We start from the raw sequence: 22,705 nt of genomic DNA, 5'->3' as shown, positions 1-22,705 counted from the left end.
TTGAATTGAAAATTATATTAACCAAAAGTTCAGCTGAACTGAATTGCAATTACATCATTATTAATCTCAGATATGCAGATTAGGGCAACAAAGATAAAGCTAGAAGAAATATCAAATCATTTCCGAGAACAGTAAAATAAACTTTGCAATATAGAATAAACTGTAAAAGACACTTGAGAACGAAGAAGACAACACCTTCTAAGTGGTCGAGAGAAGAAACATCAGTAAACTACAACGAGAAGAGAAAAGAAGATATCGTGGGTAATAGAAGATAGATATGAGCTTGACTAACTAACAAACTAACGTTACTACAACCTACAACCAAGTCAACGCGAACAGCATGATAGTGAACTTTCCAATCTAATCGACCAGTAAACATTTTTGGCAGTTATGCGAAAACAAAAACAAGTTATCAGTTTCGAATAGGCCATCATTATGGACTAGTATCATCAGTTTTCTTTTCAACATCCCTCATCCTTCAAAACAAACAACTGATTTCGAATGGGTTCTTTTGGACGACCATCATCCGAAGTCGTTTCTTGATGAAACAGCAGAAGACATTGATGAAGTGGAAGCTACCAGTTGATCGATAGGAGCTACCATAGTGTGTCGTCTCAGTGGGAGGGTGGAAGTGGGTGTGGCTGCGAGGGCGGTGGCCACTGGGGGTGCTTGACTGCTGGTGTAGAGTTGGTGGACTGGCATGGTGGGTATGGATGACGTGGAGGCGTATGGCATCTCCTTCCCACACATCTCTGTCAAAGACTCCGTCACAACTGAAACACACAACTAAGATATCCTAATTCAAACATATCGAAGCATCGTTTTGAAAATTCAAAACTTGGAAAGCTTATACTGTGGTCCAAAATGTTAACGCTTTACGATTTAAAAAGTCAGCCTACCTTATCGTCATTTAATAAAAAAGAACTTGTAGCTCAAGTTATTAGCTTGTACATGAATAAACTACAGCTCAAAAACGATCTTCTGCTAGATAATATCCTTCACATTTTAAGTGTTTATGAAACAAAGCTATTACTATACCTCCTCTTATGTTAACCATAGTGCAGTGATGTTGCACCCAGCTAGCAACTGACTCCGAGAAGCGATCGAAGCTCTGAAGTCTCACACAACTGACGAATGACTCGAAGAAGCGTCTGGCCAGATGGCTGAAGATGAAGAAGGACCATCCGTGTTGGCTATTCTCTGAGAGGTAGTTCTGGAACTGCTGTCTCATCACTGATCCAGTTTGTTCCGGTAGCGTGCAGTCTTCAGGAAGACCTGCTTGGTCGGTTGGCAACAGCTGATGGATTTGTCTGAAAAAAAAACAAATTCAGTTACAATGTTCATTTTTCAAAAATTTTGGTCTATTTTAAAAGTTCAGTAGATTTTTTGGGAGCATGACGACAATTCATCACAAGTGACACTTCTGCGCAATGAACAAAAACGAGAACTCGTCGCAAGGCAATTTAATGAGGATTGATTTATTATTACTTCCGTAAAACATTCTGTACCCAATATCCTAGCTTCGCATAGCTAAATCAAATTACTTAGAATTCTAGTTTTCATTGCAATGCCAAAGTGCTTTGCTACGAGTTGTCGTTTTTTGAATAGCTGCCACTAGTCGCCTCACGGTTTATTGACAACTGGGCAGAATAAATAAAGATAACATACTCCTTTCCAGACAACGCTTTTTCATTGTTAGTTATCGCACTGTTATATACTTCTTGAAGACCGAATGTTCAATCTGGAATTTATTTAATATATTTCCTTAAACTACTAAGACCATGTCACCAACACCCTGTCCCAGCTGCCTCTCACCTGATGTCGTGGTTAACTCTGCCCAGCTCAGAGCGCAGTTGGAAGATAGTTCGTCTCAAAGTGTCCCGCTCCTCCTCCATACTTTCAATGTAGTTTTGGGCTGAAATATTGCAAGGGACCAGTTATTCACTCATTGGGGCACTTGAACACCTACTTCAGATTCAATCAAAATTATTTTCTTTCAAGGTGTCGACTCATTTTCTAGGAATACCAAATTAGAATGAAATATACTATCACCTTAAACCTCTATCAGATTGAACTACCTTCCATTTTGCAAATGAATCTCGAGTGAACAAAAAAATCAAAACACGAAAATCAAATTTAAGCCTTAACATCTATCTTTTTAGACTTTTAAAAACGAATAGAAAACGGCCTGCATAAGTGTCTTCCTTTCGTTCATTGACATTTACAAATGAAGCAGGAACTGTTTGGGCGAAGGAGAAGGGCTCTTACCTCTGGTGAGTATGACTGCACGTGTTTTGCACTGTTTGCTGTGCTCGCTGTTCGGGGGCAGCTTCTCCTGCAAGCTGTTAAGAGCTACCTGGATGTTGTGGCGTCTTTTCCTCTCCGACATCTGGTGCACCTTTTCCCTCCTCTCCTAGCATAACACATCACCCGATCAATCTTTGAATTGATGTTGGCATTTACATTCAAATCCATCACTCAAATCAGAACAAAATTGACGCAAACGAAAACCACAAATCCGAAAAAAATTCAACATTAAAAAATAATAATTAAAAAATTACTGCCTGAAAAGATCAACATAATTACTACCTGAACTAAACGATGGTAATTTTATTTAAATTTTCAAGAGTTTGAGCATGTCAGCAGCCTGCACGTGAAATCTAACACTCCTTGGCCATTATTATGTGAGCAAATATAATTACAGGAAAAAGTCTAGTACCGGTTGCAACACCCGTTCGGATCGCAAGGGCAAAACCAAATGCAAGGGCAAATCGCAGGGGAAAAAACTGCTGAATATTAAATCTAGTTTGCTGAAACTCAGTGGCAATGACGACCCCATAGCCTGGCAATTGGGAAAAAAGAATGTGAAAAATTCTCACCTTGTGCAAAGTCAGTTCTTCGGCAGTTTTGTCTCGAAGTCTCTGATACTTCACCACTGAAGGATCTATGCTGTCATACACAGACTGAAACATAAGACTAACAATGTAAACCAGTTCCAGCATAGTAAAGCAAGGATTGAACTCCTTTAATCGATGTTTTGGTCGTCAACTATAACTTGAAAAATTGAATGGTTTACCTTCATTTCATCATGATCAACTTGTTTGTTTTCTCCAGGAGGAACAAATGAACTTCCTGGTCTTCCGGACGATGTCGACGTCCCACTAGGAGAATGAACTTGGCCCAGAATTCCTTTCAACATTGGCGCATTTTGCGATATCGAAGCTGCTGCGGCCGCTGCTTCTGTCGAATTTCCGCCGCCGTTGGTTGTGGTTGGCATGAATCTCTGAAGTGGCGATTCAGGTGGCAAATGGGATCCTAACATTTGACCTTGCTGCTGGTATTGAGACCTCTGTTGACTCAATAGAAGCGCGATTGGCGACGATTCGTTTCCACTTGGCGTTCCTGGAGTAACAATATGAGGCGCAGGTCCAATCGATGAAGTTCCTTGGAAGTGCAGCATGTTTTGTCCTCCAGGCGACAACATCGAAGGCTGTCCTCCTTGGCCGTTGAATATCAATTGGTGCCCAGAAGTTGCAGGCACCAACGAAGGATCCTCAACTACAGCTCCTCTGAGTCCTTGGACGTTCGAGATATTTTGTCCCCCGTGTGATAGAGCATAAGGATAAGCGGCAAGCATGGCATTTAGCTGCCCGTGCAACAAGGATCCCGACTGCTGCATCTGAGACAACTGTGGAGGCACAGACATGGGACCATTGATACTTCCAGAATAAGACGGTACATGCGACTGCATAGTTAGAAGATTTGGGTTTGATGATGGATTGGACATTAACATTGGGTTCATTTGAGAAGAGGAGGATAAGAGGTGGTCTTGTTGACCATCTGAGCCTGATTCTCCGGAGTCTGAAATGAATTTGCGAAGATGATAAAAAATCCAAAAATAGAAGGCGTAGATTTGCTTCAACTCAATCAGCATATTGACCGCCTCTTTCTGCTTTTCCATTTCGAAATTTAAATATAGTCAATAAATATTGTTTTAATCGCAAAAGTTAAAATGATCACAGCAAGCAGCAATCCCCGCAAAAAATGGTTTATTATTTCATCAATGGCGTGATGTTCCCGCTACCTCTTTCTCCCTATAGATATTCTTTAAAGTTGAAGTAAAATCGCAGCTCAATATATCTTACCTGAACCATCATCCGATTCCTCGCAAGTTTCGCTTTGATTCATCGGGTGCAGGTGGTAATTTGGAAACTCTCGGCTTTGAAGCGACACAGCTGGCTCCCCGTACGTAATCGAAGCATTGCCTCTAAGCATCTCCCCAGACATTCCAGATGTATATAGCGAAGTATGCGGCATAGATGCACAATCTCTCTCAATCGCGAATTCCGGATCGATAGTCTGCACGGTTCCGAAAGTCCCAAAATCATCTGCCGATATATTTCTATGCACGGCATTTCTCCTCTTCTGAACATCTCCATCCAAGTACACGACCTCCTGAGATGTTTCCGGCTCTACTTTCAAACTGTTGACATTCCAATTGTTTTGACGTAAGTTGTTGTCTGAACCAAGGTGGCACATCATTCTCTGATTAGAGCAAAGCAAAGCGTCGTTTTGCCCAACATCTGAGCTTTCCAGTAGCCCATGTTGCAGGAATCCTGGGGATCCCGTCTGATTAGCTCCTAGAAAGCCAAAAAAGTACTTCAGATAAGAAGTCGATAAAATGGTCATAGCAGAAACTATAACACGCCAGTTAAAAATTGTTAAAGAGACTACATGCAAAAACATGCACCGTTTTCAGTTGGTTTAAGCTTTCAAATAACAGTTTTAGAGGGTAGAGGACAATTCGATTTACCATAATCATATGAACAAATCAACATTTTCAATGCAATTCAGTTTACAAGAATCATATTATGAACAAATCAAACTTTTCAACGAAACAGTTAAAACAGACAAACTTCTATGTTCTGTGATTCTATGTGTGTCAGTGTCATTAAATTTTTTTAATAAACAAAAGCGTTATCATAGCAAAAAATGAACCATTTTGATTGCAATGAGAGCGCAATCAGCTTTGCCACTTAAACAGGAATTAGATACTGTTATTGACAATTTGAAACGAACTAACCTGAGAGTGAGTTGTTAGACAGATGTGAGTTGTTGCTGCTAAGAGATGATTGAGGCGCCCCTTCCTGCTCTTCGCCCTCTGGTGGCGAGAGAGAGAGGGGAGCGTCCTTAAGAAGTCCGGATGGATCTTCGTTGGAGTCTATGGAGGACATCGCGGTCACACTGTCTAGTCGCTCTACTGATGCCAGATTCTCACTCTCACCGTGCATGGCTGAAACACAAAACTTTAATTGAACTATCTTTTATTTGACAGTCTAACCGGCAATAATTTAGAGAACGGAATACTTTACATTCATTTTGTGAAGAAAATATTGTTTAGTTTTCCCCATCATTCATTGAAGAACTTTTTGGGGATCTTTATAACTCACATAACAAATTTGATATTCTAGAGGAACTCATTCGATTTGAGGTCTTTTTCACTCGGAGGCGAAGCTGCACTTCACAATACAAGCGAAAAAAGTGCCAAAAAACAGCTCTTAAAGAACCAAAAATATATAAGGCAAGAAAAGATAAAACTAATAACAATCCTGCTATGTTTCCGAATCAAACCCTCGACCTGTGGATTAAAAGTCACACGTCCTAGAATCTGCGCCATCCATGGTGACTTAACAAAATTTTCACACTAGGAGCCCAGCTTTGTCAAAACTAGATTTTTACCAAGTCCATAGCTGTTTCCTATCAAAAATACAGGTAACACATTTTTTCAGGGGAGAAGACATTTCCCTTTGATTAATTTCTATTTTTTTTAGAGTTGGCACGGTCGTTTTTGGGAAATTGAACATTAAAAAATTAGGACGACACCATTCGGGCAGCAAACATTCAAAAAAGTTTGTTCTTTTGATTAAACCGTCAGCATCCGATTCGGCAGGGTAATTTTCGAAAAAAAAACAATCGAAACAGGATTGCCATGCAAATAGCACAGAATGTTCCGACCACATTCATAAAAAACTGCAACTTTTTTATCTTCAAATTAGCGTCGCTTCTTCTGCGTGGTGAGATTATAGAACCATACAAACGCGTGAAAAGTTAGTGAATTGAGCATAAATTGGGTTCAAAAAATAAATAAACAAAAAACTTAATATGAAAATTTTTATTGCCAAGAAAATTCTTAATGAAGCTTCCAAAATTGGTTTTCATCTTAGTAAAATGAAGTTTTTTTCAGCCTAAATGGCCAATACTTATATATAACGAATGTTACTCAATCACTTTGATCGCTCAAAAATGGACTAAAAAATTTCAGTCGGTTTTTCTTAATGGGAAAAATGTTTGGAAAATTCTCAAGTGTCGTTCGAATCTCGACTAAAAGGTCTTTTATATTATAGATCACTCGAACCATTCCGATAACTATTTGTGATTCCTGCAATTGCGGTGAAAACAAAAAAAGAAAAAACTAAAACACACCCGAATACAAAGTTCCTCCACATTTATCAATTAGTCGGAACAAAAATGGGTCGAAACCCCCCAGTAAAATTTTCGTAAATCGTAGAACGTCCGGTGAAGTAAAAAGAGACTAGCAGAAAATCCAGGCACACAGGGGAGTAGCCGGTTTCTCCATTGATACCTCCTTTTTGAAAATCGGCAGGGTAGTTCTCGAGAAAAGTCGAAGTTTTTGCGAAAAGCAAAAACTATCAAAAGCGTCTCAAAAATTAATAATAAAAAACCCAACTCCCAGACATTTTCAAAATACCTGTTATTTTTATCAAACAAGAACTAGCTACCAATAAGCCAGATACAAACATACACAGAGGCGAAGAGATTTTCGAATCACATGCGATACAACACAAAGATAGCGCTGTAAATTCGCAGACAGAAAATCGTTCTTTTTTTTTGAAAAATCCAAGTCGCAACTAAGATTAACAATTAAGTCGAAGACATTTTTTCAACTCAAAAAATTTTTTTTCGCGAATGCTCTGTATTCTGAGGAAAATACGCCACAAAACACCATCTTCACCGTTAAATCAGTATTCAAAATCATTTGCCGAGTAGAAACTAAGCAGACAATCTTAGGGTGAGACCAATTAGGCCAAAAAAATGAACAGAAAAATTTTGAGCTAATTAATTTTACGCCTCAATTTTTGAAACGCACAAAAGCATGAAAACTATTTTTGCATTTTAAACGACCCACAAATTGAGATCAACAAGTCAATATAGCAAAAACAGAACCCATTCAATTAAAAATATACACACTATCAAATTTGGTAAATAAATATACACACTATCAAATTTGGTAAATTTACGAACTACAGACCACCTTTCAATAACAGTTGGAATTGACAAAATAAAAAATTTGAAAAAAAAGATGCATTGAAAAAACTCCATGCATTAGGCAGTAAGTCGACAAAAAAAAGCAGACAAAAGATAGTTTTCCACAAAAATCATTTCCATGCATTAAAAAATTAGCAAGGTCCGTCCCGGACTCAAACCCCAGACCGTATGTTACCAAGGCCCGTGCTTTACTTTAGACCAAAAGATATCGGGTCTGAAAGAAGTTGAGATTTCAAAAAAGCAAGGTATAAAAAAAGCAAGCATACATACACACAAACATACATATATACATGCATGCATACATAAAATACATACATGCATCAAATACATACATACATAAATACATACATACAAACATATATACATTTATACATAATTACCTATTCATACATAAATACATGCATACGTACATTTAGGCATACATTGATACATACATACATGATGGAAAACAAAACAAGGTCCGGTAGGGATTCCAACCAGAGATCTGTCGCCTGTAAGAAAAATTGTAGACAGGAAAAAAAAGGGCTCAACTCTAATTTACAAGTCAATTGCTCTTGCAAGTGTGATAATGCTATGGAGCAAATGCTATGGAGCAATCGAATAGAAAATACAAAGATGCCACCAAATAAGGAGCACCTTTAATACCGATACAGTAATTTTCGCATCTTTCAGCCCTTCAATTGAATGGGCACATTTTTCCGATTTAGACCAATGAAACAACTTTATCGAGGCGACGTTGCACTTCACTTGCTCTTCAGAAAACATAGCCAACAGACAGTTGGAAAAAAATCAATCAACGCAAGTAAACAGAAAAATGTTGACTTGATTTTTTGTCTTAACTTTAGAATTTACAAAAAAAAGTGATTGTCTTTAAGTTCTTTGAAAAACCAGAACAGTTTATGATAGACACTTTTTCCATAAACTTAAGCCAATTTGAAAAAAAAACTGGAACATAGCCAACTGATTGTTGGAAAAGAGTAATGCACGCAAGGAAACTGAAAAAAAAAACTAAAGAATTAGAAGTCGATCACGTTTTTCGGGACCTTTACTACTTTGCTGTCCGATAGTGGAGTTTGCAGTCCTTTAAACAATAGAAATGCACTGAACTTCAAAAAATCACAAGTGAAACCACTAAATCAAAATTGAGCGGGAAGAAAAAATTTAATAATTTTTCCTGAAAAAAAAATCAGCAAGACCTTTATAAGAGTACTCACTACCTTCATTACTCTTAACCAATAGGTATCGCTGGGAATTATGACAAACGGGCGAAGCTGCGATTTGCAAACACTAGCGAGAAAACGACAAAAATCAATTATTATTAAGTGAAATATAGAAACAGAAAAAAGAAGCCTTGGAAATTAAATATTCTGCTGTGATGTGTTCTATTCTACGACCAGGAGATTCAGAGTCCCCTGTCCTTGTATGTGAGCCACATGCCCTTGACAATTTAAAAGCACTAGTCACATATAAAGCAGTTACAAGTGTAAAAAAAATGCCAATGCTATGCACCAGATATATATAAAAACAATATTTGCATGAAATAATTTGGAATATACTAAGCTAAAGGTATCCGCACTAATTTTGCATGTAATAAAATTGGAAAGCACACAGCCAAATTGTAAATAAATTGTTCATTATATTAAAAAAGTCAGATATATTGAGCAGGCAAATTTCTGAAATGGAACTTTTTTATTGACTTGTTTAAAACAAATAGCTTTTTTTCAGTTCGTCTGATGAATCAAAAAGGCATCAACTGTGATAACTTATTACTTGTCGACTATCAAAGCATATGCTATCAAAAAAAACCGCAAGGTTCCCCAAAAATGGTACCAATAATTGCGCCTTAGGTCGGAAAAAAGAATAGTCGTACTTTAATACTAAGCTCACAAATGTAATCATTGAATTCCACTTTCAAAACTAGAAGCTGTTCGGTCGTAGAGTTTGCCGTCTTTTTAAAGGAACTGATTCTTAAAAAAATCAAACTGCGAAAAAAAATAAGCGTGAACTAATTTTAAGACTTCTCCTGAAAAGTAAAAAGAAAAAAATCACGACCTATACAATGCTGATTTAAATTTACCGGACGCAATAAACAACATCTGAAAAAGCAAGCGCGTTTTTTTTTTCAATTGAGTTGAAACTAGACAAAAGTGAAAAGCACAAAATGGGTGATTGTGGCTTTTTTAATTAATCATAAACTACACCGAGAGTACATTGTTAATTGATGAAAAAGTTATATCAAAAGAAGCCACTTTCACATCCCTACAGAGCTTCAAAAGCGTACAACTTTCAAACACATGCGTAAATTTTTAAAAATTGGTTTTTAAACAAAGAGTTGGAGTTTTACATAGTAAAAATTACAGTTATTGGCTATCAAGCAAAATATGTTCTCTTATACAAATTTTTAGGAGATTTTATTTTTCTAAGATATTTGTTGAGCTGTTTAAGAGTTTCCTTTGAATATAATTTTCACATCAATTTACTTGGTAATACTTGATTAACTGAAAAAGCCAAAACAACCCATTTTCGAGGTAAAATTTGTGAGGTCTTATCTTAACCCTCTTAGAGAAAAGCGCATTTGAGCTTCGCTTTGTCTGGACACAACGCAAAGTTGAAATTTAAAAAGCATTTTTCTCAAACTGGGCTGACTTTAGACAAAAAGTGCAGAGGACAAAACTTGCTTAGAACTTAAGCAGAATTATTGTGGTGCAATTTGGCTCACTTTGATATAATTTTGACAGTATCTGATTTCGAAGTTTTGGTTTAATTATTAAATGACCTAAAAGTTTAAAATGATATTTTTAGGGTTAAATATTGGGCCCAAATTTAGCAAAACAAATTCTAAGCAAGTTTTGTACTCAGCACTTTTTGTCTAAAGTCAACCCAATTTGAGAAAAACGCTTTTTAAATTATCTTCCAAATTCATCTTGCTCAAACAAGAATGGATCGCCACAGCAGTACCTGCACTACAGTAACGCCAGTAAAAATGAGATCTGTTGACTGTATTAAAAAACTGCAAGATATTTGAAATTTTAGGAAAAAGGTCCACGTTCATATTCGAGTACAGAAATTGCTGCTGTTTAAATCCTTAACTGTTAAAAGCCGAAAATTAAGAAAAATGGACTTACGTGAGAAGAAATTCGAGGTAGTTGAATTTTTATCAGCTTCTGAAACGTCGAATCCAATTTTTCCAAAGTCGTCCTAAAAGTTAAAAAAAAACTTATTAACAATGCTGTTTGCATCAGATATCTCAAATAGGATCGAAAATAAATTTTAGGTTGCGAGACAAAATATACCCATGGTTATATCTCATAACTAACTTTAAGTAAGCATTTCGAGTTATTAAAATTGTTCATATCGAGTTTGAATAACTGTTACACATCTCTACGTCTACATATATGAGAAATGCAAAACTTAAAAAATTGATGCTTTAAATAGTCCTGAGAACGCTTTAATTTTTGACAAATACAAGACTTTTCAGACACCAATCCTGCAATTTGGAAATTCAAAGGACGAGGTCATTCTTTAAGAGTGGAATAAATTGGATCAATATAAAGGGCGTGTGACTTTGGCAAAAATATGATTCTAACGCACTGAAGGCAATAAAATTTGGGTTATTCTTTTCTAGCCTTACTGATTCCCAAACTTTTATTACGCACAATTTTCAGCCTAATTGGCCAACCAGAATCGATTAAATGTCTATTTCCAACTTCACAGAGGTTCAATATCAGAAGATTTGATTTTTTAATTATGTTTATACGGTTTGTATTGCCATTGCTACCAAGCTTAACAATTAGTCGCCTCAATTCATTTTTTCCGATTTCTATTTTGGACTTAATTTCTCCTCATTTTAACGATATTTAACTGGATTATTCTTACAATTATAACAGCGCTCTAAACGCAGTCGATGAGTTTTATAATAAAAAAAATTATAACAAAAAACAACAAAAATGTTATAAGGTTATAGCAATTCATTGGAAAATTACAGAAAATTTGAATACTACAAAGAAAAGGCATCAAAAACGTGAAAAGAACAATATTTCGAAGTGCATTTATCACAGAAAATTTCATTTGCCCAATTTCAACTCGCAGATTTGAAGCTGCATTATTTTCGCTTCAATTACTTCAAATTTGAAAGGGCGTCTGCATTTAACTTATCTTAAACCTTTGAAGCTACAGTACAAGCGGTTTTGCAAGCACTGTTGTATCATAGAAAAGTTCAAGAGCATTTCTTAGTTTTACTCTCAAATTTATTTGATTAGCTGAAGTTAAGGGTCATTTCACAAATAGGAGGGATTAACGTGATAGCATTTATCATTTCATATCGTACTTAAACTGCACATTCGATGTGATTAGAGTTTGAAGAAAGTTTGAAAAGATGATCAAAAAAGATCTGAAATGACTCACCAATAAGTCGAAGTTGAGGGGAGTCACTGAAATAAAAATATTTTCACAGCTCAATTTTACCTAAGAGGTTTTTTCAATAATTCAGAATTAACTTCCGAACACAAGTGGCAACCTAGAATGAACAAACAGAAATTTCATACCAAATAAAGAAATTCAAAGACTATTGGAGAATTTGTTCAACAAGAAACTTTCCCACGTTTCTGCTAAAATTATGCAAGCGTTTGTCTACAATTTTGCTGGAAATTTCCTAAATTAGTTCCAAGTCTGAAGATGCAGTAAACAAATTTCGGATAAGGTTCATAATCACGGCTCCAATTAAAATGAAAATAGTTAAAATTGTAATTGAAAGAATTAATACACTGGAACAGCTTTCACTCAGGGGCAAAACAAAGCGAAGACAAGGAATCTCAAAACTCTGCTAAGAGCCAGTCTATTACTTACTTCAATAAAAACTTACAAGTTTGAAGAAAAAATCTGATTCACGGAATGAGCAAAACCAAAAGGTAATTCTTCCTTTCAACTTACTCGGTTGAAAAGGTTCTATATCCATAAGGTCGACCGGTAACACCAGATGAAACTGAGAGAGGCTGTTTTGGATGAAGTCGGCGTTCCTCCCTCCCACAAATGTCTCGGGCAGGTTGTGATGCTGCTTCGGAAATTGCAGACCAGCGAAGCGCTTCGTGTCGAAGTCGTGTCTGCGAGGACATTTCTCATTCTAAACGAAAGCTGAGTAACGTTGGAAATAAAAACAAAAACGAATACATTTCCAGCTAAATGCTGATGAAAGCCTCTGATTGAAACGCATTTAAGGGCGACCATGAAAAAAATGATGCCAGAAGTACAGAAAAAAGATCAATTGAGCAATCTCCTTGTTCCCGCGTGGGAAAATAGATCGCTCAAAAAATTAAAACAATGAAAATTGATGTTTTCTTTTTTCAAACTTTTTCTCGATAAAAAATATCAGTCGGTTGATCGATTGCAGGCTTTTTAAATACAACCTTTTGATAACTTTTGTCTGATTTTGATTGCAGAAAGAAATTGGTCCCAAAAGTAATATCAAGAATACATGATTTCATGATGATTGAATTGCATAGAAGCAAAGCAATGATATAAAACGAGAGAATTGCCGATGAAATTGGACACTGGCGGTTTACAGGCAGCTTATTTTGAGAACTCAGAATCAGGATGATTTTCAGAATGAGACAAATCAGTCAAATTGACCATGAAATGAACCAATTGACATTATCCTCTGTCTGTCCGAGTGAGTGAGACTAACTCTGATTTTGTAGTACCACCTCCAGCTCATGTACTCCGAGATGACAGCGGAGTCTTGTCTGCGCCAGTACTTGCCTTCCAGAACATGCGCCTGAACGAGATGCTAACATACATTACTGTCTATATATCTATCTACTCATGAATACATCTGAGATATTGAGGGATTAATTGAATAAGGTGTTTACCTGCGCATCTAAATGGTTGTGATCTTTCTCGTTGGGCACTATGAACCTGCACATTGGATGTTTGCTCCTTTTAGAAACTGAAACAGCGACAAATTTCTTATAATAACCGGACCGGTAATTTGAACCCATTGTGGGGTGGTTCATATGTTCTATTTTATCTTTATCAAAAATGGATCAAATGTACAATCTCCCTTCCCTCTTGTGACCTACCAATAATTTCCTCCCCAATTATGCATTAATTCTATAATTAATTGTGTACAGGGGCGGATCTAGGAATTTCTCGAGGGGGAGGGGGCAGATTTTCAAAAAATTCCGGCACTTTTTGGAAAATTTTGACCAAAAAATCGCGTTTTTTTGGTGCGCGCTCCCCCCTCTAAATTAGTATATATTGGCGCCGAAGGAGCCTTTAGAACATTTTTAGGGTCCGTCACCAAAAATGGATGTCTCAAAATAGTACAAAGAGGGACCCTTTGGGTCGACAGGGGGTCAAATCACTGAGGCCCCCCCCCCTCTAAATCCGCTACTGATTGTGTATAAAATGCAATTCATACAAACGCAAAATACAAAATATTTTTTAAAACTTTTCGCACAATTTGTTATGTCATGGGCTACAAAATTAGTTAAATCATAATATTAATAATGTTTCGATATTTACACTAGCGAGCTTCAGTGAGCGTAGTATAATAATACAACTTTTCTTTTACACTATCGAGCTTCATTGAGCGTAATGTAATAATATGACGATTCTTTTTTTTCCAACTTCAGTCGCAAACATTGGCACCTAAACAGCTTTTTGATAGCATGTACTTTGACATTCGATTAGTAATGAGTTAACACAGTTGATGCATTTTTAAATCATCAAATGAACCAAAAAAAGCTTTATTTGTTTCAAACAAAATAGTAATCATAAAACTCAATTTCAGAAATTTTCTAACTCAATATATCTAGCAATTTTGAAATGCATAATTTATACAAAATGCGGTTTTATGCCTTCCAATTTATTACATGTTAAGGTAGCGTGGATGCCTTAAATTTGTTAAATTTAAAATTATTTCAAGCAAAATTGTGTCTATTCATATTTGGTGCAAATTTTGCTGCATCGCATTGGAAAATTATTAGCATTTTGTAGCTGCTTTATTTGTGACTAGTGTTCCACGATTGCTAAGCGCACGTGGGCAGGGCGTGAGAATCCAAATCTCGAGGCCGCATGTCCAATCCGATACATAGCAAAGTTTAACTAATTCGAAGCTTATTTCTATTTTTTCTTATTTCACTTTATCAAGCTGCTTTTTGTCATGTTTTCGCTAGTGTTTGCGAAGCGCAGCTTCGCCTCTGAGTAAAATCTGTTTTGTATTTGATATAACATTCTCTTCAAATGTTATCTTGACCAAAATTCGTGTTTTCTTCCCCCTAAATAAATCGATGGGGGGGGGGGGGGGGGAGGTATTTGCACGGTTTCTCCTCAAAAATGATTCAAAGCAGACTTAAGCAGACTCAAAATGAACAAGCAGACTTAAGCACTTTAAACATCATACAACAACCGCAAAGCTATTTTATCCTTAATTAAATAGGAAGAACTTAATCCATTTACACGGAAAATCAGCAGAAAATTTGAAGCGACTATTGAATAAAATTCGGAAAAGGGAGAAAAATTGAGTAATATCAATAATTATTTCGCTTCTGCTATTCGAAGAGGATATATTTAAAGGCAACAATTTCGCTGACCTACACGGATAGTCCGTTTGTAATATTTTCTGCATTGCAGGCGGATATTTTGACGAGCGAAGCTTTTTGTGTGTCAGGCCGTTTTCCGTTTTTTTTTGCTCCTAGAACTTTCACGTTGAACCACTATTAAAGCCAAATCCAGTCAATATGAGATACACTTGAAGAAGGAGGCCAAGTGATAGCTCATCCTGGCACACATACATTTCATAGGATCGAATATACAATCTGACTACATCAAAGGGAATACCTTAACATTTTGCTAAGTTATACTTACACTGGAGATGCCAACACCTCCAGATAAGATTGTTCAGTCTGACTTTGCAAGGCACGTCCAGGTCTATGCCGCGGAACTGCTTCCATTTTGGCGAGATCAGTTGGCGCACACTACAAAACAAAACTTAACATCCACAAACTGTGAAAACTTTAGCCTGGTTAGTTTTTAACATACTAATTCAACTCACATATAACAAAACTCTGCTTGTGTAAAACGGAAGTTTTCTTTAGGGGTCTTAAAATTTTTCATCACAACAAGAATGCAAACGATACCAGAGCTGTGTATTTATTATAAATCGTGTGCATTCTTTCCGCAAATCCAGCTACCAAAAAACATCAAATGATATCTAGTTATATATCATAATTAAGCTCCCTCAGTCGTGATTCGAGTCGCAATTAAAAATGTCCCCCAAAAAATCTCCCAGAGTAAAAAAAACTACTTGAATTTTCTTTTTAGGCTAAAAAAGATACAATGAGCAAAATCAATCAGTGACGCGACTGAAAAATATATTTAATTTTGTAATACTAAAGCTACATATGTGAAATGACCTAGAGAAGCTAAATTTGACAGCAAGCCCCAAAAATTGAAAACATTAATGAAACAAAATCCAAAAACTATCCGCAGAAGTCGCATCTCTAGGGTCGGATTAATTCGAGCTACTTGCAAAACAATCGATTAATCTGTTATATTTTGTAGAACTGACTGGTAGGCTTTGTTGATGATGTGTGTGAATAAGTTCTTGAGGGAGGGAAAGAAGTTGCTCTTGAGTTCCTTCAGTATCTTCAGCTGGTTCTGTTGCTCCCCCGTCTTCCCTCTGTTGCTCCACACTCGACTGGACATGAACTGCCCACTGAAAAGACACATCATCTTTTTGAGAGAAGAAATTTGAAAAAAATGACAGCCCATATTTGAATACAATGAATTTAAGTCGGTACATACTTTCAATTAAATTAGAAAACCATTTTTTTTCTCCACTAAGCCGCAGTCTTATAAGCAGTTTTCTCATTTATCTCAAAATTAGCTCACACATACTTTCTACTTTTCCAAAAAAAAAAAATTGAATCGAACAGAAAGTTCAATCTGGTTTAGAATTTGAACTTATGCTAACTTGTCGGAAAAATACACGGTAGATAAGGCTGAGCAAAAGTTACGGAAGACAAGGCTGAACAAAAATATTATTTAGTCGGAAATATACACAGGAAATTACGGTAGATAAGGCTGAGCAAAAATCATTATTTATTATAACAAACTTGACATTTTCTTATCGCCCACACGCACGTCCGGATGAACCTGGGGCAATCAAATTCTTGCAACAATGAGATAAACCGATGCTAATGAGTACCAAATTATTCAGCCGAACGAAACCAACTCGAAAAAAAAACAGTCAACACAGTCGGAAAAGTGTTCACGAACTCCAGCAAACTATAACATTACTAGTGAATGAAATGTGAATGACCTGTGAATGATATTTGTCTTTTGCGTGTCCACAGAGGTCTGTTCAGTCACTTCCTCCACAAATCTGACCTTCAACATCTGCAGTCGCTCCTCATTTCTCCGCTTGTCCACATCAGTGTCCGGGAACAACATGCTCAGTCGCTTCATCCTCTCCTCCCGTCTAGCCGATCCTGAAGCAATCAAACCCAAACCCACACAACCTCCATTGAAATAAGCAAACAAAAGAAGTTCTTTCACTGTCATTTTGACGGGGAACAAAACAAATTGAACTGCCTTTATGTAGGCAGGGGGTTCCCACAGGATGTAAATATATATTTTTTCATCTCAAATTGAGTTACTCTTCATGACATTTTCCTCAAAAAAAGTACGCATCATTGCTACTAATTTTCCCGCAGATGTTCAAAAACGTTGTTATGTTTCAGTAAATTGAGTTTCTGAGAAAAAAAATTGGCGTGAAACTGCTCAAAGTGAAGGGGGATCACTTTGAAACATTTAAAAACTAAATAAAAAAGTTGCACTTTGAACAAACTAAAAAAAATTCATTCTGATAATAGTGAAATTGTTTCGCGTGATCCAGTAAAAACACGAAGGCTAGATCTTATATCAGCTTTTTTTCTCTCTTTTTGACAATTTTTCGCCTAGCCAAAACAAAAACAGTTAACATTCGAAAATTATATTCCCAGCACAATGGTGAAGTGGTTACGTCTCCGCCTCTCAATCGAAAGGTCGGATGTTCGAGGCCCACCATGATCCGTGCTCGTTGCTTGAGGGTGAGGCAACATTACCCAGCCCAGAAAAATAACCAAAAAAAATTGCATGTAGTTCTTAAGCAGGGGCACAACAGCGGTTCGCCGTGATGAGCTGTACAGCTCGTATGTTGGTCCCATCCCTCGTGGATGAATGATCTTAAATGTTTTAAAAAATTTTCCGCGTTGCTTTTTTTCAGAGGATCTACTTATATTATCTGCAAAAATCCCACTGTGTAAACCTGCTTCCATTTTTAATAATTTCCATTTTTAATGAAACAAAAAGGGAAATTTTTTTTTGGCACTGATATGAATGTGTTGGCACTGATAGATCACGCTTCGCACTGATACCGTGGCCACCCTGAATATGTGGTCTCACTGATGTTATCTATAGAATAACGAACCTTTTTCCTTCCCTGCTTCTTTTACACAAGATGCAGAATGGTTCCGTTTGATCTTTCCCTGTAGATTTGAATTACTACACTGACTCCGAATTACACTGTCATCCCAAGCCAGTTCGTCCGAGCTTATTGCCGAGAACGTGTCGCTACTACAACTTGTGGTCGATGATTTGGTTCTAAGAGCGATAGTACTTGCTGTCGTGCAAACATCACTTGACACAATCGTACTAGTAGCAGTTGCAGTGATAGCTATTGACGATGTCTGAAACACGGATCCAGAACCCGATGCATTTGACGAGTTGGAAGCTTGTTTGCGTCTTTTAGCCGAACTGGTTTTATCGGCCTTTAAAGCTGATTTTTTGGGCGATGAGTTTTTCATGCCGGTTGTTTCTGAGTTGACCTTTGAGGTTAAAGCTGGAACTGGGCGCTTCTGGCTGTACTTTTTGTCCAGTATATTGACACTTGGTTGTGTCACTGAGGGGCACGGTACTCCTAAACATGCCCAAACTTCCTAACAGCAACTCAATCAAACTCGAGTTAGAAGATTCAGCAGTTAGAGCATTATTTGACAAGTCAAGACTACACACACACGTTACTTGATAAATGTCATTTTTGTTCGAAAGCTCTATAGGTTTACATAATTTTAATAGCAAATTTTAATTTGCCTCAAAAACGTCCACTTATCAAAAGTTACCTTGGTTTGAAAAAACTTGATAACAACCGAAAAATCATTATTTTTCTTTCAGAAATAATTTCATTTTTAGAAAAACTCAACTGCGTCAAACATGCCCGAAAACAGTCATGAGCTAATTGTTTTCTATTCAAAAACTATCGGGATCACGTTACCTAGAGGAGCGTTTGATAAAGCTGTTGGAGTGACCATTCGCTTGTTCGCACTGAGTGATGGTATTAAAAGGTCACTTCTGTCGACTGAAGAAGCCGGGTTTGAACTCAAGTGAGATGACAGGGTCGCAGAAGCTAAGAGGTCTTTGATCTCGATGCAGTCCGAGGCCGGAAGAGATATCGTCCTGGTCCTGCTAGTTGTTGTTGTTGATGATGACGGTTGGTGGGCGTGGGGCAATGGTTGGTTTGGTTTCACTGACGCCGCTCGCATAGAGACTGGTGAAGCAACCCCTTGTAAGTATCCAGTGTTCTAAGAAAAAACCTCGAGTTGACGCCATACCAAAAATGTTTCAATAGTCCATCAAAAGTACTGGATTCCAACAAACATTAGGTTCTCTTTCTAGTAAAAAATTTCATATTTCCATTTCTTTTTTTATTTAGCTCGACAAATACTGATTTATTTCTATTTCGACAACAAGAAACTTGGAAGCTACCTGTACTTTTTCCAAAGCTGGAAGTTCTGGCAGGTTCGGATTTGTGACAAAGGTGAGGTTCGGATCTTTCCTTGAAAGCACCTTGCGGGGGTCAAACACCCTGGGAGGCGGGCCCCGCAAAACACCGCCCACGCTTCCCATTTGAGAAACTCCGATAGGTTGTACATTCTGGTTTAGCACCGATTGCGTTTCGTTCCCGACTATCACCGAATTTGAGTCTGATGTCGGCGCGAACAACCTAGGCGGAGGAGGTTGTGGTTGCGGGCTTTGACTTGGTTGACCTTGCGATTGCCTTGAATGTAGAAACTGCACAATTGACTTTTGCAGCTCCTGTGCAGCTCTTGTTATGCTATCGGCATCAGGTCCATTGGTATCGTCATTGCCACTCGACTTCAGCAAATGATTTGCTGCCGATGTCAAAAGTTCCAGGTCTCTCCTAGACTGTTGTAATTTTTCCATTGACAATTCATTCGTAGATTCATTCGAAACACTTTTCTCTTGTAATCCATTTATAGAACCTGAATTTCGATTCGAATCCAAAGAAATTTGATGATGAATTTCATTAGCGGGATTTCGTGTGCTTGCGTTGTGCGTTCTAATATTTGACATCGACACACCCCCAGAAAGATTGGGTTGATTTGACATCATGGGATTCTGAATTGAGTTCAAACCATTGTTCATTTGGTTTACTTGCCTTGAGATCCGTTTCGTCAATGGCAAGTGATTGTGGTAATCGTCATCTGGCAGTTGTGTTGCAATCTGAGAACTATTAACTGGTACGTTGTAAGATGACGTCATTGGTTTTCCCATGTTGCTCATGGATTCCATCTGAATCGGGGGATAATTAGATGCTAAGGGACTCATGATTTGCCCAGACTGTTCTTGGGTCAATGAGTTTCTCAACGGGTTCCCATTCGGTACAAACTCCGTGCTGTTGAATTTATTCACCAGGGTCCCGTGGTTGCCTGCGAAATTTTGTTCCCCGAAAAATTTCGCCAAACTGTTCCCTAACGCCTCCGAAGCAACATTGTTGTTGTTGTTGTTGTTATTGTTGTTTATGTTGCTCACGGTTTCGGGCCGTGAATTACTCGGGGGTACGATAGATTGGTTTTCCAACAACTTCTGTTCACAAGTTCGTTTAAACATGTCATATTTTTCTAAAATCATCGCACAGGTAAAATACGATTTCCATTTACAATTCAGGCGAAATAAAATTGATCAGACATTAGCATAATGTGCTGTTAGGGTCCAGGAAATTTATGAATCTCATTAAATCTCTAGTTAAGGTAAACAAGGTCCGCTTCAAAAAATAGAAAGCGTGATAATACTTGAAAAATAAAATAACGAGAGACATGTAACTGTCATTGAGGGTAAATTTGAGATGTAATTCCTCAGTAGACGCGCAAGTTTAGTTTAAGTTACCAATTAGAGAGTCAAGTTGCTTCAATTCCATCATTAATGAGGGCGATCCTTGGGTCAGTTAGATCAATACACATTTTCATCAAGAGGAACTTCCGAGAAGTCTTTATGAAGAAAAGTACAATCAAAAACAACAGAGCCGTGTCACCAACCGTCGTCTAATTGGATTTTAACCAAACGAGCGGAAAATTATACCTTCTGTACATTCGCAGACCAAAGGGAATAAAAATAATAAACTCCCCCAATAGCCGTTCGCCAAATTAAGTAATTCAAAAACCCACCCCCAGAAAAGATGGCATAAAACAGTTGTTAATGAATAATTAAAAGACGCAACAAAGCGTCAGGAAGAGAAAAGCACTTTTGTTTAAAATAATCAAAGCGTTGAAATAGAAATTGAAGCAGTATTGTGGAGCACAATAACAACCTTGAGGTTTCAAAATTTTTCCACGGGTATAGAAAGGTTCAGTCTATTCCCCTGGTGTAAACGTGACAACAGGAAGGGAGTTTGTATCAGTGTAAGCTAGAGCATACAATTGGTCGCTTGGGAAATAGTAAAAAAAGAGAGAGAGAAAAGTATTTGTACTTCGTTCACCGCCGAGTCTTCTTTTCTAACTCAAGTAAGAATACAAAACTATTCCGCATCCTTCAGCGTCGCTTTTCATCATGGTACGGTTTAGGTACCACTCAAGTAAGATTAAGAGGTTGATTTACTTTAATACTCTTATGCTGTGCTGTAGTATACCAATAGAGCAAAGAATTGAGACGAATTAGCCGGTGTGACTACATTTTAGCCAATTGCATCACAGCAAACTTGGTCAGGCATCATGAGCTAGATCAAAATTAGACCACGTTTTGTATCGACGATCAAACCAGAAACTCGATCATATCTCTCAGAGTCTACCAACAAAAGCGACCGGTGAAACAAAAAATAAAAGTAAGCATAAACTAATTAAGAACGAAAAAACTATACTATTAGAAGTTCCAAAAATAGATTGCCGTAACTCTTTGTTTCCGTACTCATGTTTTAAATGGCACATTTTTTCGGCCAATTGAGCATTTCAGAAATGAAAACAAGAAACAAGTGAGAGCTTGAATGAAATATAACCTCATATGTAAATTAATTTCTTCACAAACACACCATATTGGACCTCCAAACAAGATCCACACTTACTCGCTGCAAGTAAGTTTATTCATACAAACAACAAACTTCATTCACTCCGAAAACTGAAAAACATAATTGAATCATATCGTGCCAAATAATAAAAACGAGACAGCAAAAATCTTTACAGAATTGAAGCGGTGCTTCATAGCAATTTCGAGCCGCAGAAAAAGCTCGTTATAATAATATGATAATTATGTTACTTAGCCGCTAGTTCTGAAAGAAGAATTCAGCAATCAGAAAACGAGGCAATTTGAATTAAAAAGAAAAAGAGCACATTTTGAAAACATCATGCTTCTCTGAAATCCCAGTTCCACATAAAACTACGGCAAATTAAAACAAATAGTCAAAACTAATATAGAGCAGCCTATGGTGCAGTAATAACACGAAAAAAAAATGAAATAAAAAGAAAAGAATTTTTTAATTTGAGATTTTTGTGAAAATCATCACCCCACACAATATTAAGTACAAAGTGATACATTTCGCTCCTAGTAACAAATCAATTATGGCAAATAAGCTTCCTTCAACCAATTTGGAACGATTTCAATGACGGATTAAATATCCGCTTACGCGTTAATAGCGCTAAATATATCGCGCGTTAATTGTCCCAAATTCACCGAAATGGCAATCTTTTGACCTCCATAACTTTACAAAAATTGATCACAGGTGAAATATCTTTCCAAATTTAGGCTCAGGACAACAATACTTCTTGAATGATATAAAAAATCGCGTCAAAAATGGCTTGTTAAAAAGCCAAAATTTGTCTGAAAAAAAAACCACCTCTAGCACAAATAATCCTCTGTTTTCGTTACGAAACTCGGAACAATAATAGTCTGTGTTAATATCCTTAGCATTGGCTGTACTTAATAGCTGGTTATTGATCGAACTGAACACTTTCAAAATGAACACATTTTATCGCAACAATATTTGCGTCACGACAATATTTGCGACTTAGGTTGGAAAAAAAGATAGTTCAGA

The 22,705-nt window shown here is 37.1% G+C and overlaps 1 protein-coding gene across 2 annotated transcripts; it reads right to left on the bottom strand.

Moving 5' to 3' along the window:
- Nucleotides 1-21,464, bottom strand: LOC134852155 (uncharacterized). Of its 2 annotated transcripts, none has more exons than XM_063868461.1 (19): nucleotides 19,150-21,464; nucleotides 18,659-18,965; nucleotides 17,816-18,304; nucleotides 16,667-16,835; nucleotides 15,914-16,060; nucleotides 15,211-15,320; nucleotides 13,212-13,288; nucleotides 13,028-13,129; nucleotides 12,277-12,466; nucleotides 11,752-11,777; nucleotides 10,473-10,545; nucleotides 5,084-5,293; nucleotides 4,146-4,640; nucleotides 3,077-3,861; nucleotides 2,880-2,963; nucleotides 2,269-2,413; nucleotides 1,816-1,915; nucleotides 1,039-1,310; nucleotides 1-773 (listed from the first exon to the last, which is right to left on the bottom strand). In XM_063868461.1, the coding sequence occupies exons 1-19, from the start codon at nucleotides 20,314-20,316 to the stop codon at nucleotides 523-525; spliced, it is 5,199 nt and encodes a 1,732-aa protein (XP_063724531.1). In that variant the 5' UTR covers nucleotides 20,317-21,464; the 3' UTR covers nucleotides 1-522. The 2 variants fall into 2 exon arrangements, with proteins under 2 accessions (XP_063724531.1, XP_063724532.1); XM_063868462.1 differs by having other exon boundaries at nucleotides 13,028-13,117.
- Nucleotides 21,465-22,705: the final 1,241 nt, after the last annotated feature.

Source organism: Symsagittifera roscoffensis, chromosome 7, assembly GCF_963678635.1.
Source record: "Symsagittifera roscoffensis chromosome 7, txSymRosc1.1, whole genome shotgun sequence".
Taxonomy (NCBI): Eukaryota; Metazoa; Xenacoelomorpha; order Acoela; family Convolutidae; genus Symsagittifera; species Symsagittifera roscoffensis.
The sequence above is the reverse complement of the archived record's forward strand: the minus strand, read 5'-3'. Positions and strand labels throughout refer to the sequence as shown.